The sequence below is a fragment of the Microcebus murinus genome, chromosome 5, assembly GCF_040939455.1.
Source record: "Microcebus murinus isolate Inina chromosome 5, M.murinus_Inina_mat1.0, whole genome shotgun sequence".
Taxonomy (NCBI): domain Eukaryota; kingdom Metazoa; phylum Chordata; class Mammalia; order Primates; family Cheirogaleidae; genus Microcebus; species Microcebus murinus.
In genome coordinates this window covers 101,371,812-101,386,309 of record NC_134108.1, presented here as the reverse complement: position 1 = coordinate 101,386,309, position 14,498 = coordinate 101,371,812, and the positions used below count along the sequence as shown (strand labels likewise).

At 39.1% G+C, this 14,498-nt stretch overlaps 2 protein-coding genes across 2 annotated transcripts in view; both read right to left on the bottom strand.

Moving 5' to 3' along the window:
* The window catches only part of ZNF318 (zinc finger protein 318), a 91,759-nt gene that overhangs the window by 62,591 nt on the left and 14,670 nt on the right, over positions 1 to 14,498 (bottom strand). The gene's annotated exons all lie outside the window — the stretch shown is intronic.
* On the bottom strand, positions 10,568 to 12,177 carry LOC105875822 (cytochrome c oxidase assembly factor 5). The gene has a single exon (XM_012773131.3). It carries the CDS (start codon positions 12,087 to 12,089, stop codon positions 11,865 to 11,867), a length of 225 nt encoding a protein of 74 aa, XP_012628585.1. The 5' UTR covers positions 12,090 to 12,177; the 3' UTR covers positions 10,568 to 11,864.

The window sequence follows — 14,498 nt, the reverse complement described above, 5'->3', positions numbered from 1 at the left end:
GAAGTGAATATTACTCTGATACCAAAACCAGGAAAGGATGCAACAAAAAAAGAAAACTACAGACCAATATCCCTAATGAATATAGATGCAAAAATTTTCAACAAAATCTTAGCTAACCGAAACCAGACACTTATCAAAAAAATAATCCACCACGACCAAGTGGGCTTCATCCCAGGGATGCAGGGATGGTTCAACATATGTAAATCTATAAATGCAATTCACCACATAAACAGAAGCAAAAACAAAGACCACATGAATCTTTCAATAGATGCAGAAAAAGCTTTTGACAAAATTCAACACCCTTTCATGATACGAACACTTAAGAAAATAGGCATAGAAGGGACATACCTAAAAATGATACAAGCCATATATGACAGACCCATAGCCAACATAATACTGAATGGGGAAAAATTGAAATCATTCCCACTTAAAACTGGAACCAGACAAGGCTGCCCACTATCTCCACTTCTGTTCAACAGAGTGCTGGAAGTCTTGGCTACAGCAATCAGACAGGAAAATGGAATCAAAGGTATCCAAATAGGGGCAAAAGAGATCAAACTTTCACTGTTTGCTGATGATATGATATTGTATCTAGAAAACCCCAAAGATTCAACCAAGAAACTCCTGGAACTGATCAATGAATTTAGTAAAGTCTCAGGATACAAAATCAATACACAGAAATCGGAGGCATTCATATACGCCAACAACAATCTAATTGAGAACCAAATCAAAGACTCAATTCCCTTCACAATAGCAACAAAGAAATTAAAGTACCTAGGAATATACTTAACCAAGGAGGTAAAAGACCTCTACAGGGAGAACTATGAAACACTGAGGCAGGAAATAGCAGAGGATGTAAACAGATGGAAATCCATACCATGATCGTGGATCGGCAGATTCAACATCATCAAAATGTCTATACTACCCAAACTGATCTACAGATTCAATACAATACCTATTAAAATCCCATCAGCATTCTTCACACATATAGAAAAAATAATTTTACGCTTCGTATGGAACCAAAGAAGACCCCGAATATCAAGAGCAATTCTAGGCAACAAAAACAAAATGGGAGGCATTAATATGCCAGATATCAAACTATACTACAAAGCTGTAGTAATTAAATCAATATTGTATTGGCACAAAAATAGGAATATTGACCAGTGGAACAGATGTGAGAATCCTGATATAAAACCATCCTCATATAGCCATCTAATCTTTGACAAAGCAGACAATACAGTGTATACTGGGGGAAAGAATTCTTTTTCAATAAATGGTGCTGGGAAAACTGGATAGCCACCTGTAGAAGGCTAAAACAGGACCCACACCTTTCACCTCTCACAAAAACCAACTCATGCTGGATAACAGACTTAAACCTAAGGTATGAAACTATTAGAACTCTAGAGGAAAAAGTTGGAAACACTCTCCTAGACATCGGCCTGGGCAAAGAGTTTATGAAGAAGTCCCCAAAGGCAATCACAGCAGCAACAAAAATAAATAAATGGGACATGATCAAACTACAAAGCTTCTGCACAGCCAAAGAAATAGTCATGAAAGTAAACAGACAACCTACAGAATAGGAGAAAATTTTTGCATCCTATGCATCCGATAAGGGACTGATAACTAGAATATACTTAGAACTCACTAAAATCAGGAAGAAAAAATCAAATAACCCCATTAAAAAGTGGGCAAAGGACTTGAACAGAAACTTTTCTAAAGAAGACAGAAGAATGGCCAACAAACATATGAAAAATGCTCAACATCTCTAATCATCAGGGAAATGCAAATCAAAACCACAATGAAATATCACTTAATTCCAGTGAGAATGCCCTTTATCAAAAAGTCTCCAAACAATAAATGCTTGTGTGGTTGCAGAGAGAGAGGAACACTTCTACACTGCTGGTGGGACTGCAAACTAGTTCAACCTCTGTGGAAAGCAATATGGAGATATCTTAAAGCAATACAAGTGATTCTACCATTTGATCCAGCAATCCCATTGCTGGGCATCTACCCAAAAGATCCAATGACACTCTACAAAAAAGACACCTGCACTCGAATGTTTATAGCAGCACAATTCATAATTGCAAGGCTGTGGAAACAGCCCAAGTGCCCATCAATCCAAGAATGGATTAATAAAATGTGGTATATGTATACCATGGAGTACTATTCAGCTCTAAGAAACAATGGTGACATAGCACATCTTATATTTTCCTGGTTAGAGCTGGAACCCATACTATTAAGTGAAGTTTCCCAAGAATGGAAAAACAAGCACCACATATACTCACCAGCAAATTGGTATTAACTGAACAGCACCTAAGTGGTCACATAGGTACTACAGTAATAGGGTATTGGGCAGGTGGGAGGGGGGAGGGGAGCAGGTATATACATACATAATGAGTGAGATGTGCACCATCTGGGGGATGGTCATGCTGGAGACTCAGACTTGTGGGGGGAGGGGGGAAATGGGCATTTATTGAAACCTTAAAATCAGTACCCCCATAATATGCCGAAATAAAAAAAAAATCAATAAGCACTTAGAACCAAATGATAATGAGTATACTATGTATTAAAACTCATAGGATGGCCTTTGCCAAACTCATCAATAGTACATCATTAAATGTACTATTGTGTATTGTACAATATTTGTGTATTTCATTATAGGTGAAAATCGACCTTAAAATAACTATAATATTGAAATCCAGGTAATGATATGTATGCTGAAGTGTTTAAGAGTTAAGTGTTCTAGGCCAGGTGCGGTGGCTCACGCCTGTAATCCTAGCACTCTGGGAGGCTTGAGGCGGGCGGATAGCTCGAAGTCAGGAGTTCGAAACCAGCCTGAGCAAGAGCGAGACCCCGTCTCTACTATCAATAGAAAGAAATTAATTGGCCAACTAATATATATAGAAAAAATTAGCCGGTTATGGTGGTGCACGCCTGTATTCCCAGCTACTCGGGACTCTGAGGCAGTAGGATCACTTGAGCCTAGGAGTTTGCGGTTGCTGTGAGCTAGGCTGACGCCACAGCACTCACTCTAGCCTGGGCAACAAAGCGAGACTCTGTCTCAAAAAAAAAAAAGAGTTGAGTGTTCTGATGTCTGTAACTTCCTTTTAAATGCATAAAAAATAAGGTACTTGATGAATGGATAGAAAGAAAGATGGATAGATGAAAATGGACAGCATAAAGCAAATACAGTAAAATCTTAACTGCAGAAATTAGGTGCTGGGCATATAAATGTCACTACACAAGACTTTCAACTTTTATGTGTAAACATTTTCAGAATTTAAAAAATATACCTCATGAGATATAAATAAAGTGATTCATAAAGAGAAACATATAGTCAAATGCTTATATTAGAAAAGAAAGGTCAAAAATTAGTAAGCTAAGCTTCCAGGTTCAAAAACTTAGGAATAAAACTCAATACAATAAACTTAAGAAAAGAGAAAGAACAGAGGTAATTAAAGATGAAAGCAGAAATTAATTGAATATGAGAGACAAAGATACAATGGATGGCTGAAAGAGAAAAGATGATTCTTTGAAATAAGCTAATAAAATAGGCCAAACTTTGTCAGTATGGATCAAGAAAAGAAGAGAGTGGCCCTAAATGAACAATCTTAGAATGAAAAGGGGGATATAGATGAGTTACAGTTGGGCCACCACTGGCCCTCACAGCGCCTTTGTGTGAGTTAGGAAAAGGTGCCCCCTTCAGGTGGTTGCAGCCCTAAACCAGGATTCATTACCAGGAAAACTTGAGTACAAACTGCTCCCACCCATTCCTTGTTCAAATAAGCTTATGTGGTAAACAACCTGCACAACTACATTAGCAACCCTGTAGCAGCATAGTTTAAAAAGTTATGAGTTTATGAACAACGTTGTACCCATTAATTTGAAAACTTCAACAAATGGTCAATTTACTTGAAAGTTATAATTTACCCAACTATATAAAAGATTAATAGACAGCCTGAATAAATCTATAACCATTAAAGAAATCAAATCAGTAGTTATAAAAAGTGTGGAGTTTCTTATTTTTTCCCCTGTGGTCTATAATGATTAAACACCCTTGGAATCATCTGTTTGCTAAAAGATAGACATTGCACAGCTGCAAAACCATCTGGTTCTGGTGCCTTCTGAGAGGGTAAATCTGTAATCATCTACCTGATCCTTTTTGTGATAATTGGTCTTTTCAAGTTTTCTATTTCTTCATAAGTCAATGTTGGTAATTTTTTTTGTTGGAGACCATCCATTTCCTCTAGTTTTTCAAATGTGTTGCAATAGAATTGTATGTAATTCTTTCAATGTCTTTTGTATCTATAGATATATCTCTTTTCTCATTCCTAACCTTGATATTTTTGCTCACTTTAAACTTAACCAGGTTCATGAGATATTGATCTATCTTGCCAGTCTTTATTGGTCTGTTTGAAGAATTAGCTTTTGATTTTTTTTCTTTCTACTATTCTTTTTATTCTCTAATTCATTATTTTTAGTTTTTATCTATATTATTTTTCTGTCATTTAGGTTTATTTTGTCATTCTTTTCCTAGTTTAAAATGGGCAATAAATTGTTTTTTGAAAAATTCTTCTTTCACAATAATAGCATTTAAGTCTACACAATACCTTTTGTTAAATGCTTTAGGATTTTAAATACAATGCTTTCTTTTTTTCATTGCTTTCTAGATAGTTTATCATTTCAGATTTTTAAACTTTACGAATAAAAGTATTAAATTAGAGAGAATCAAACGTCATAACTCTAAGTAAAGTTATAAGCAGTCCCCAACCTTTTTGGCACCAGGGACCAGTTTTATGGAAGACAGTTTTTCCATGGACGTGGGGGTGGGCTGTGGGGACTGGAGCTCAGGCGGTGATGACAGCGATGGGGACCGGCTGTAAATACTCTTGCTCTCCTGCTGTGCACCTCCCTCTTCCTTAAGTTTCATGGAAGACAATTTTTCTACACATGAGGTGGTGAGAGGTTGAGGAGAGAGAGGCAGAGGAGCTCTGCCGCTGGGTCCCTAACAGACCATGGATATAGTGGGTCCATGGCGTGGGGATTGGGGACCACAGATTACGCTCTAGACCTAATTTCATTTCAAAACAAGACAAACTGATTACTCATAATTTTAGAGCTTCTCCCGAAGTAATTAGTTTGACTTACACACATAAACATCTATAGACCTAAGTATGTCTTCTCAGTAACACCTCAGACACCTTGATTTATTAGAATAGCAGCATACATGTGAAATAAGCCTGGCACAGAAAAATACCACATGACCTCACTCATATGTAGAATCTAAAAAAGTTGTTCTCACAGAAGTAGAGAGTAGAATAGTGTTTGCCAGAGGCTGGGAGGTGGGGTGAAGGGTTAATGGGGAGAGGTTGGTCAACAGGTATAAAACTATAGTTAGGTAGGAAGAATAAGTTCTTGTGTTCTATTACAGAGTAGGGTGACTATAGCTAATAATAATATTTTTACATTTCAAAGTAGCTAGAAAAGAGGATCTTGAATATTATTATGTCACCACAAAGAAATGATAAAGGCCTGGTGTGGTGGCTCACGCCTATAATCCTAGCACTCTGGGAGACCGAGGCGGGCGGATCGCTTAAGGCCAGGAGTTTGAAACCAGCCTGAGCAAGAGGGAGACCCCATCTCTACTATAAATAGAAATTCCATGACATGCCATTACCTTTGAATAAAGAGAAAAAAAAAGAAAAAAAAAGAAATTAATTGGCCAACTAATATGTATATAGAGAAAAAATTAGCCAGGCATGGTGGTGCATGCCTGTAGGCCCAGCTACTCAGGAGGCTGAGGCAGTAGTATAGCTTGAGCCCAGGAGTTTGAGGTTGCTGTGAGCTAGGCTGATGCCATGGCACTCTAGCCTGGGCAACAGAGCGAGACTGTGTCTCAAAAAAAAAAAAAGAAATGATAAATGTTTGAGGTGATAGATATGCCGACTACCCTGATTTGATCATTAGACAATGTGTACATATATTGAAACATCACACTGTACCCCATAAACATGTACAATTATGTGTCAATTATACACAAAATAAAATTTTAAAAGCACCATAAAAACAACTGTATAAATGGAGAAATGAGACTTGCAATAATAACAAAGAGTTTTCCTATAAAAATTCCAGCATAAAAGTCGGGGTGCAGTGGCGCGTGCCTGTAGTCCTAGCTCCTTGCAGGGCTGATGAGGCAGGAGGATCACTTGAGCCTAGGAGTTGAGACCAGCCTGGGCAACATACCAAGACCTAATCTCTGAAAGAAAAAAATCCAATAAAATTTTTATACTGTGATTTAAATAAATCTTATTTTAAGGCAATAAATGTAAAGATTACTGAAGTAATCCTAGCACACTTAGTATCTAGCCTAATAATAGGGAGGTGTTGCCTAAGGCTAGCCCTGTTTCCTATTAATCATCACTTCAATTCTGAGTTCCTCTTGGTTCAAAGACAATTCAAGGATATACTGTTTTTGTTTTTTCTTTTGTATGTTTTACATAGTTTTATTTTGAAAAGCTGCAAGTTGTATAAATTACAGAACATTTTTTGTTGTTGGCGAAAGGTTTGAGAGTAAATTACTACCTGTTGTTCCTTGTTCCTGTGTATTTCAGTAGATATTTCTCAAAACAAGGACCTTCCGTTATATAACCGCAACGTAACACAAACTAACAGTGACACATAATTACCATTTAATTCTCAGACTCCATTCAAAAGTCTCCAGTTGTCTCATGTGGCAGATGTTGTTAGTTCCCACCTAGTGTTCCTGCTTCCTTTGTTGGTTGAATTGTGTCCCCCAGAAAAAGCTATGCTGGAGTCCTAACCCCTAGTGCCACATAATATGAGACTTATTTGGAGATAGAAATTTATTAAATGCCACTAGGTTGTTCACTTTAAAATGGCTGATTTAATGTTATACAAATCTTTCCTCAATTTAAAAAAGAAAAAAGACAAAAAGGGAACTTTAAAAGGCACAAATACATAGGACAAAAGGAATAGAGGAAAGATGAGAGCAGACAGGAGATGATGACAAAATTTAGGCATGTCTTGAGGTGGCCTGGGATAAACCAAATAGTTAATACACAGAGCTCAGACTGTCTTAAGAGATCTCGGGGACCTTTGCAGGTGGAGTTGGGGGTGGTGCTGAAACAGTAGAATTGGGTTGAAAGTTGGAATAAGGAGCAGTTGGATCCCTCAATCTCTATGTCTAGCCCATGGAGCCAGATGACTGCTCCTTTTTTCCCCTGGTGGAAGAACAGATTCCAGTTTTAATTTAAGCTAGCTCAAGTCAGCGCTATTACTTGCTAAAAGAAAAAAAAAACAAAACTTAAATATCTCTGAATTGTTTAAAACTCTAATAACAATAGCTGCCAGGCACTCTGTTAGAGTCTAGTCTATAAAGATGAGTAAAACATGGTCTCTTATCTTTGAGAAGCTCACATGGTTTTGGGTTGCTTTTTTTTTCCTGTAGCAGTTCAAGATATCAATAAAAACAAAAACTATGTATCATGAGGCAGTGAATCATTATGTCTAATTGTTATAGACTGGAGTTATGTGTATGGAGACCTCTTTGAGGACGGGGGTAGCCAAAGAAGGCTATACTCCTTTGTCCTGAGGAAAGGTCACATTATGACTCTCTTGGTGATTCCCAAGGCAGCCAGGAGCCAATTTGGCTTGGAGGTAGCTTTGGGAAGGGAGCAATGACACACTTGGAAAGGCAATTCGGCATCTGCACGGTAAGAACCTGGGATCCCAGGGTGAGGAGTCTGGACTTGCCTGTGTCATTAGTGGGAAAGCCTGTGGAGGCTGTTGCATAGGATGACACAATGAAGTGACCTGGCCTTTCTGCGTTTTGTGATAGCAAGAAGAAACTGACAGGTGTGAAGAAAGAGAGAGAGGAAAGAGTGAGACAGCCAGGGACTCTGTATTAGTCAGAGCTTTTTAGCTGTAAGCAAGAAAAATTGACTGGCTAATTTAAGCAGAAAATAAAGGGATTGAAAGTAAAGTTCGTTGTAGTGATGGGAAATCTAAAGAACAAGGCTCAGAAAGTTCCTCTTGCCGCCTCTTATCCATATGCATTCTTCTTCCCTAAAGAATTATTCTTCCAAAAAGAAATTCTCCTACCTAACACACTTTAGACATCCCTTATATTAATAAAATGAAAACCACTTCCTGCCCACCCTCAAAATAAACAGCCTCAGATTTCAATAGTCACTGCATCCTGCTCCAAGCCCAGGGGCTCTGTTGATGCCCACTCCCGGTACTGCCTAGTCTTGTCTTGATATCTTTGTAAATGGTGGCTTGTAAAGTTATCAGTTACCAACATATCACTTATTTTTTAAAAAATGAGAAAGGGGGAAGGGAAATTATTTTAGTCAGATGAATATATTTAGGAAAAATCAGGGAAGGAAATATGGGTAGAGGCTACAATGTTCATTTCCGCAACTGATCATAAGGCTATAGGTATTTATGGCTTCTGCCCACTCTACCTGGCCCATGTGCTCTTTGCCTGGAGGCAGAACCTCAGCTGGTCAGCGCTTTTCACTCAGTGTGTGACCCAAACCTCACTTCTGAGAGATCCAAGCCTTTGGTGTTCCTGCCTGTACAAGGAGTTGAAGAAGTCTTTCATTAACTTTTATTATAATTCAGGACAAGGACCATAAGGATGCACTCCAGGGGGGTCCCTTGTGTCCCAGTATGCCTCTTGACCCCACTGTGTAACCACAATCTTATTTCTCCTTGAAAATTAGGGCTAAAAATGCTTGTCAATACCACAGCTTCTTTTTTCCCTGTTGATCCATTGCAATGAGGAGCCCAAAGTGACCCAGTGGCCATCTTGTCCTAAATTGTTTTTCCTAGTGGTGGAATTTTTCCACTAGCAGAGCTCAGAGTTGATGGATGATACAGTGGGCAGAATAGTGGTCCCCAAAGATGTCCACATATTAATGCCCCAAACCTGTGAGTATGTTACATGACAAGAGGCAATTAAGGCTGCAGATGGAATTAAGGATGCTAATCAGCTGACCTGAAGATGGGGAAATTAGCCTGTATTGTCCAGGTGAGCCCCATGTAATCACAAGTGGTTACTTTGTAAAAGAAAGAAAGAGGTAGGAACATTCAATATCAGAGTGATGCAGCATTAGAAAGATTCAATCATCTTTTGGTAGCTTTGAAAAGGGGTCCACTGGCCAAGAAATGTGAGCAACCTCTAGAAGTTGGAAAAGGCAAGGGAACAGATTTGCCCCTACAGCCTCCAGACGTAATATAGCCCTGATGACTCCTTGATTTTAGCCCAATCAGACCCATTTTGGACTTATGACCTCCAGAACTGTAATATAATAAATATGCATTATTTTAGCCACCAACTTTGTAGTAATTTGTTACAGATACAAGTGTGATTTTTTTTATTTTTTTTTATTTTTTTTTATTTATTTATTTTTTTTTAACAACCCAGTCAATATAGCAGAGAAATTATTTTTAAAATAAATCATGGACTTACATGTAAGAGGTAAAACTATAAACTCTTACATGAAAATATAGGAATGAATTTTCACAAGCATACCATTAGGCAATAGTTTCTTATATACACCAAAAGCAAAATAAATTGTAATTTACCAAAATCAGATATTGTGCTTCAAAGGACACCATCAAAAAAGTGAAAAGACATACCACAAATTGGGACAATTTGCCACTTATCTTTAAGGGACTTCCAACTCAACAAAAAGAATGATAACCCAACTGAAAACTGGACTAAGGACTTGAATGTTTATTTCTTCATATACGAATGGCCAATAAGCAAAGGAAAACATGCTAAAATAGTTAGGAAAATGAAAGTGAAAATTCCAATTAGATATTATCTCATACCCAGAATGGCTGTAAACAAATAAATAACAACTGTTGATGATGATGTGGAGAAACTAGAACCCTCATACATTGTTGGGAGAAATGTAAAATGGCACAACCACTATGGAAAATTTTGGCAGGGGATCGAAATGTCAAAGTAGGAATTATACAACCCTATAATTCCAATCTTGGGGAACTAAAACATTATGTCCATGCAAAAGTTGTTCACCAATGTTCATAGTGTTACTCATAATAGCCCCAAAGTGGAAACAACCCAAACTCTACCAACTGATTGGATAAATAAAATGTGGAATATCTATACTATGGTATATTGAGCAATAAAAAGTAATGAAGTACAGATAGATGCTATTCATGGATGAACCTTGAAAACATTATGGTAAGTGAAAGAAGTCAGTCATGAAAGGCTACATATTATATAATTCCATTTATATAACAAGTCCAGAATAGGCAAGTCTATAGAGACAGAATGTGTAATAGTGATTGTCAGCGGCTGGAAGGAATGAGAAGTGACTGCTAATGGGGGTACAGGTTTCTCTTTGGTAATGAAAATGTTCTGGAATCAGTGGTAATGGTTTCACAACTCTGTGAACATACTAAAATTCACTGAGTTGTACCATTTAAGGGTGAATTTTATGGTATGTGAATTTCTCCTAATAAAGCTCTCAATAAAGCTGTTACTAAACAAAGATGACAGAGTTTTCTAAAATACATTTTAGAGACTTTCACTTTTAATAAAAGTTGTATTTAAATAAATATGCAACAGTTATTGGAAAATCCATCATTTTCCCTTTCCTGGTGAATGATAGTACACATAACAGACCTCAGTGATATTCTGCAACAATGATCCTTGCTGGTGTGGAATTCTCACAGCCTTTTTGGGTGAACCTTTAAAAATGCAAGTGAGCTATATAATACCTTGATTGCTTTAACTCCAATGAACTGTGAAGAATAAAGAAGCTATGGCTCTTCATTCTTCATTAACAAAAATAAAACTGGAAACTTGGATTCCTGTTTGGCTCTCTATTGTATTAAGTGTTAGAATAAAATTACTGTAATGGTAAATTTTTTCCACCACTTTGTGTTTTTTACTCTTGCTTTCTCTAGTGAACACCTGTTATTTCAGTTTGCTCCAAATCCCTTTTAGTATAAGGGCCCCTCATCCAATGTGATTCTGACAGGAGTTACCACTGATAGTGCATCTGAGCCAGGCCTGCCCAAGAGCACAGGTCCCCATCTCTTCTCCACAGGGACTGGTCCAATGCAAGGGCAGACGATCCAGAGATCAGAGTCCTTGTGTAGGATTTGATTTGTGCACCCTGGAAAAGGAAGTTCTTTCATTTTTGGATCATAGATCGTAAGGATGTGGGCTTGTAGCTGACAGTGGCCCATTATGTGGAGAGGGCCAGCCTGCAAATGAAAACAGGAAACAAACAGGAGATGATGGCAACATCATCTGAGGCTTGGCATCCAGCTATACTGGATGATATGAAACTTCTGAGGCTGTATGTAACTTAAGTGAATCAGTGCAAATGAAGTATTTTTTCATTAAGGAATCAAACATTATTTTAGAACTAAATAAGACAGGTTGAATAAAAGAAAAAGTTTTATGCTAAACTTTCCCAATGGACATCTTCTGGACAGGTTTCATGTTATAGATTGTGTCAGTGGCCTTCAGGATGTATAAATTGTGTAACTTGATTGAAGAGTCAAGTTTGAAAATAACAGTCTGCCCATTCTTTGTGCTTTAGAACAATGCTCAAAACACATTTATTATGCTCCCAGCCCATAACTGTTAAATTTTTCTTCTAAAACTAACTTACATCAAGAGAATCATTTACTTTATATATATTCAAAAACACAACTCATCCATTTTCTCTAGTGTTCCATGGAAGGAAAAAGTGGTTCAACCAAAGAGATGTAGAAAAAACTGTTTCCTATTTTGACTCTGTTTTAATGGCCAGAGAAAATCCTTTGTTGTTTTCATCTTGGTTTCAATAATGGTATCAATAACCTTTTCTTCCTCTGAATCTTGATCTGGCATCCAACATTGATCTTTTACACTCAAAAAATGAATATTTCAAAGCTTTGCAGTATCCTTCCTTCAAACACTGCCGAGGGGATTTTCCTTCCTGGAGCACACAGTCCGACTCCAGCAGGCATGCACCCAGGTCCTCCTTCACGCCCGCGCATGCAGCGCCCTCCGGCTTGTCTTCGTAATACCGGGGCATGACGGCGCCTGCCACCCGCTGCAGCCCCCAGCCTCGTCGACCCTACTCATCTGCAACGTCTGCGACCAGGTAGGGAGCGAGACAAGTGTGATTTTTAAGAGGCACCACCTCACTTATGTTAATACATCTCATCCCTGGACTTGTGTATTTTTGGTATGAGAGAAACGGCTCCATATAGTTGGTCACTGGTTCAGAGTATATGCCACATTCTGTAGGATACCATCTAATCTTAAAAGACGTTGACTCCAGTTGGCAAAATAACTAAGACCTCAATAGGGCTATTCTAAAGGCCAGCTGGAATACACAATAAAACTAGGGAATCCCATGAGGGTTGAACTGTGTATCCCAATTGCCTTACTTCTTTCACCATAAAAGTATTCCTTTGGTCAAAAGCATTGTTACATAAGATGTCATCTTTAATGCCTTATAAGGCATTTAGCAAGTCTTTGAATGGTGGTGCTGGCAAAAATATGGTAAGCAGGAAATATATACAGAAATCTAAAATAAGTTTCCTCTACAACGAGGACAAATTGCTTCCTCGTCCATGATGGCAAGTCCAAGTTGGCAGTAGCTGGGTCAGTCTCAGTGTGAGAAGGTCCATGTTGCAGGCCAGGTGTGGTGGCTCATGCCTGTAATCCTAGTCCTCTGGGAGGCTGAGGCAGGAGGATTGCTTGAGGTCAGGAGTTCGAGATCAGCCTGAGCACGAGTGAATCCCCGTCTCTACTAAAAATAGAAAAAATTAGCTGGGCATGGTGGCACACCTGTAGTCCCAGCTACTTGGGAGGCTAGGGGAGGAGGATCCCTTGAGCCCCGGAGTTTGAGGTTGCTGTGAGCTAGGGTGATGCACTCTAACCCGGGCAAGAGAGTAAGACTCTGTCTCAAAAAAAAGAAAGAAAGAAAGTCCATGTTGTTGATCCTGTGCACAGTTCAACATGCATTGCCCCCATGAATGGCCCCATAGTCACTTTGTTCATGAGCTCATGGAGCAAGCTCTGGTGTAACTGGGGTAAAAGGACCATCCACAGAGCAGGTCATCTTATCTATCTGATTATTGAGAGTCTCTTCTACTCTTGTGACAGAAATATTTTCATTATAGTAGATTGGTTTGCTCAACAACTCTTTCTCGTGTGCCTCTATATGCTTTAGAGCCTAGAAAGCTAAAAACTATGTGTCTCAGATCCTACTGCAGTTATGGCTCCAGATGTGATTGAGATTTTGCCAATCAACTGCTCTTACACGAGACTTGAATGTGAAATGGAATTAACTGAGTGAAGTGGACAGAGAGGCAGGATGTATTCACTTCATTGCTGTGGATTGTGACAGAGGATGTGTGGTTCTGTGGTTACTAGTGTGCTGATTTGCTGGTTTCCTGCAGTGGCAGCCAGAGCTTACCCAACCACAGCACAATCAGTGAGATTCTGGGGACAAGGAGTGCTCTTGCGAGCTCCACCTAAAGCTTCTTCTTTTATCCCTTCCAAATATTGTTTAAGCCCCCTAATCCCTGGCAATAACTCCCTTTTTTCCTTAAACTAGACAGAGTGGTATTTGTAGTCTGCAACTGAATCATGACAGATATTGTCATATAGGGGACCCATTTCGAGAGGTTTATGCACATTATGCTTCTCCACACTTCCTTTCAGTATTACTTCTAGCTCCCTAATCATCGAGCCAAACTATTAACCTCTGGCTAAGCTTCAGCGTAGATTCCTACCTCGGCACTTTCTCCTTCTGAGAAAACTACACAGTTAGATGTTTTGTTTTGTTTTGTTTTGTTTTGTTTTGTTTTGAGACAGAGTCTCGCTTTGTTGCCCAGGCTAGAGTGAGTGCCGTGGCGTCAGCCTAGCTCACAGCAACCTCAAACTCCTGGGCTCAAGCAATCCTCCTGCTTCAGCCTCCCAAGTAGCTGGGACTACAGGCATGTGCCACCATGCCTGGCTAATTTTTTGTATATATATATTAGTTGGCCAATTAATTTCTTTCTATTTATAGTAGAGGTGGGGTCTCGCTCTTGCTCAGGCTGGTTTCGAACTCCTGACCTCGAGCAATCCGCCTGCCTCGGCCTCCCAGAGTACTAGATTACAGGTGTGAGCCACCTCGCCTGGCCCAGTTAGATGTATTCTTTGAAGTCCTGCCCATCCCCAGTGTTCTCCAGGGTCACCCTTGATTGGGGGCCAAAAAATCACAGTGGTCCTTTCTTTGTCATGTCAACATATCAGGTAAAGACAGCCTAAACTAATCATGTCTCTTTTCCACCACAGTCTGGTAACAGGGCTCGTCGTCAGGGCCCAGTGGTGGAAGAAATAGCAATGCAGCAGCAGGAGAGTGCGGCTACTGGAGCCACCGTGCCTTCAGGATCTGCTCTAGCCTCATTTTGTATACATCATTTCTACTTGATGATGGATCCACATC

Excerpts from the sequence above, each read along its gene's own strand:
- LOC105875822 (XM_012773131.3), bottom strand. The coding sequence starts at position 12,089 with ATGCCCCGGTATTACGAAGACAAGCCGGAGGGCGCTGCATGCGCGGGC.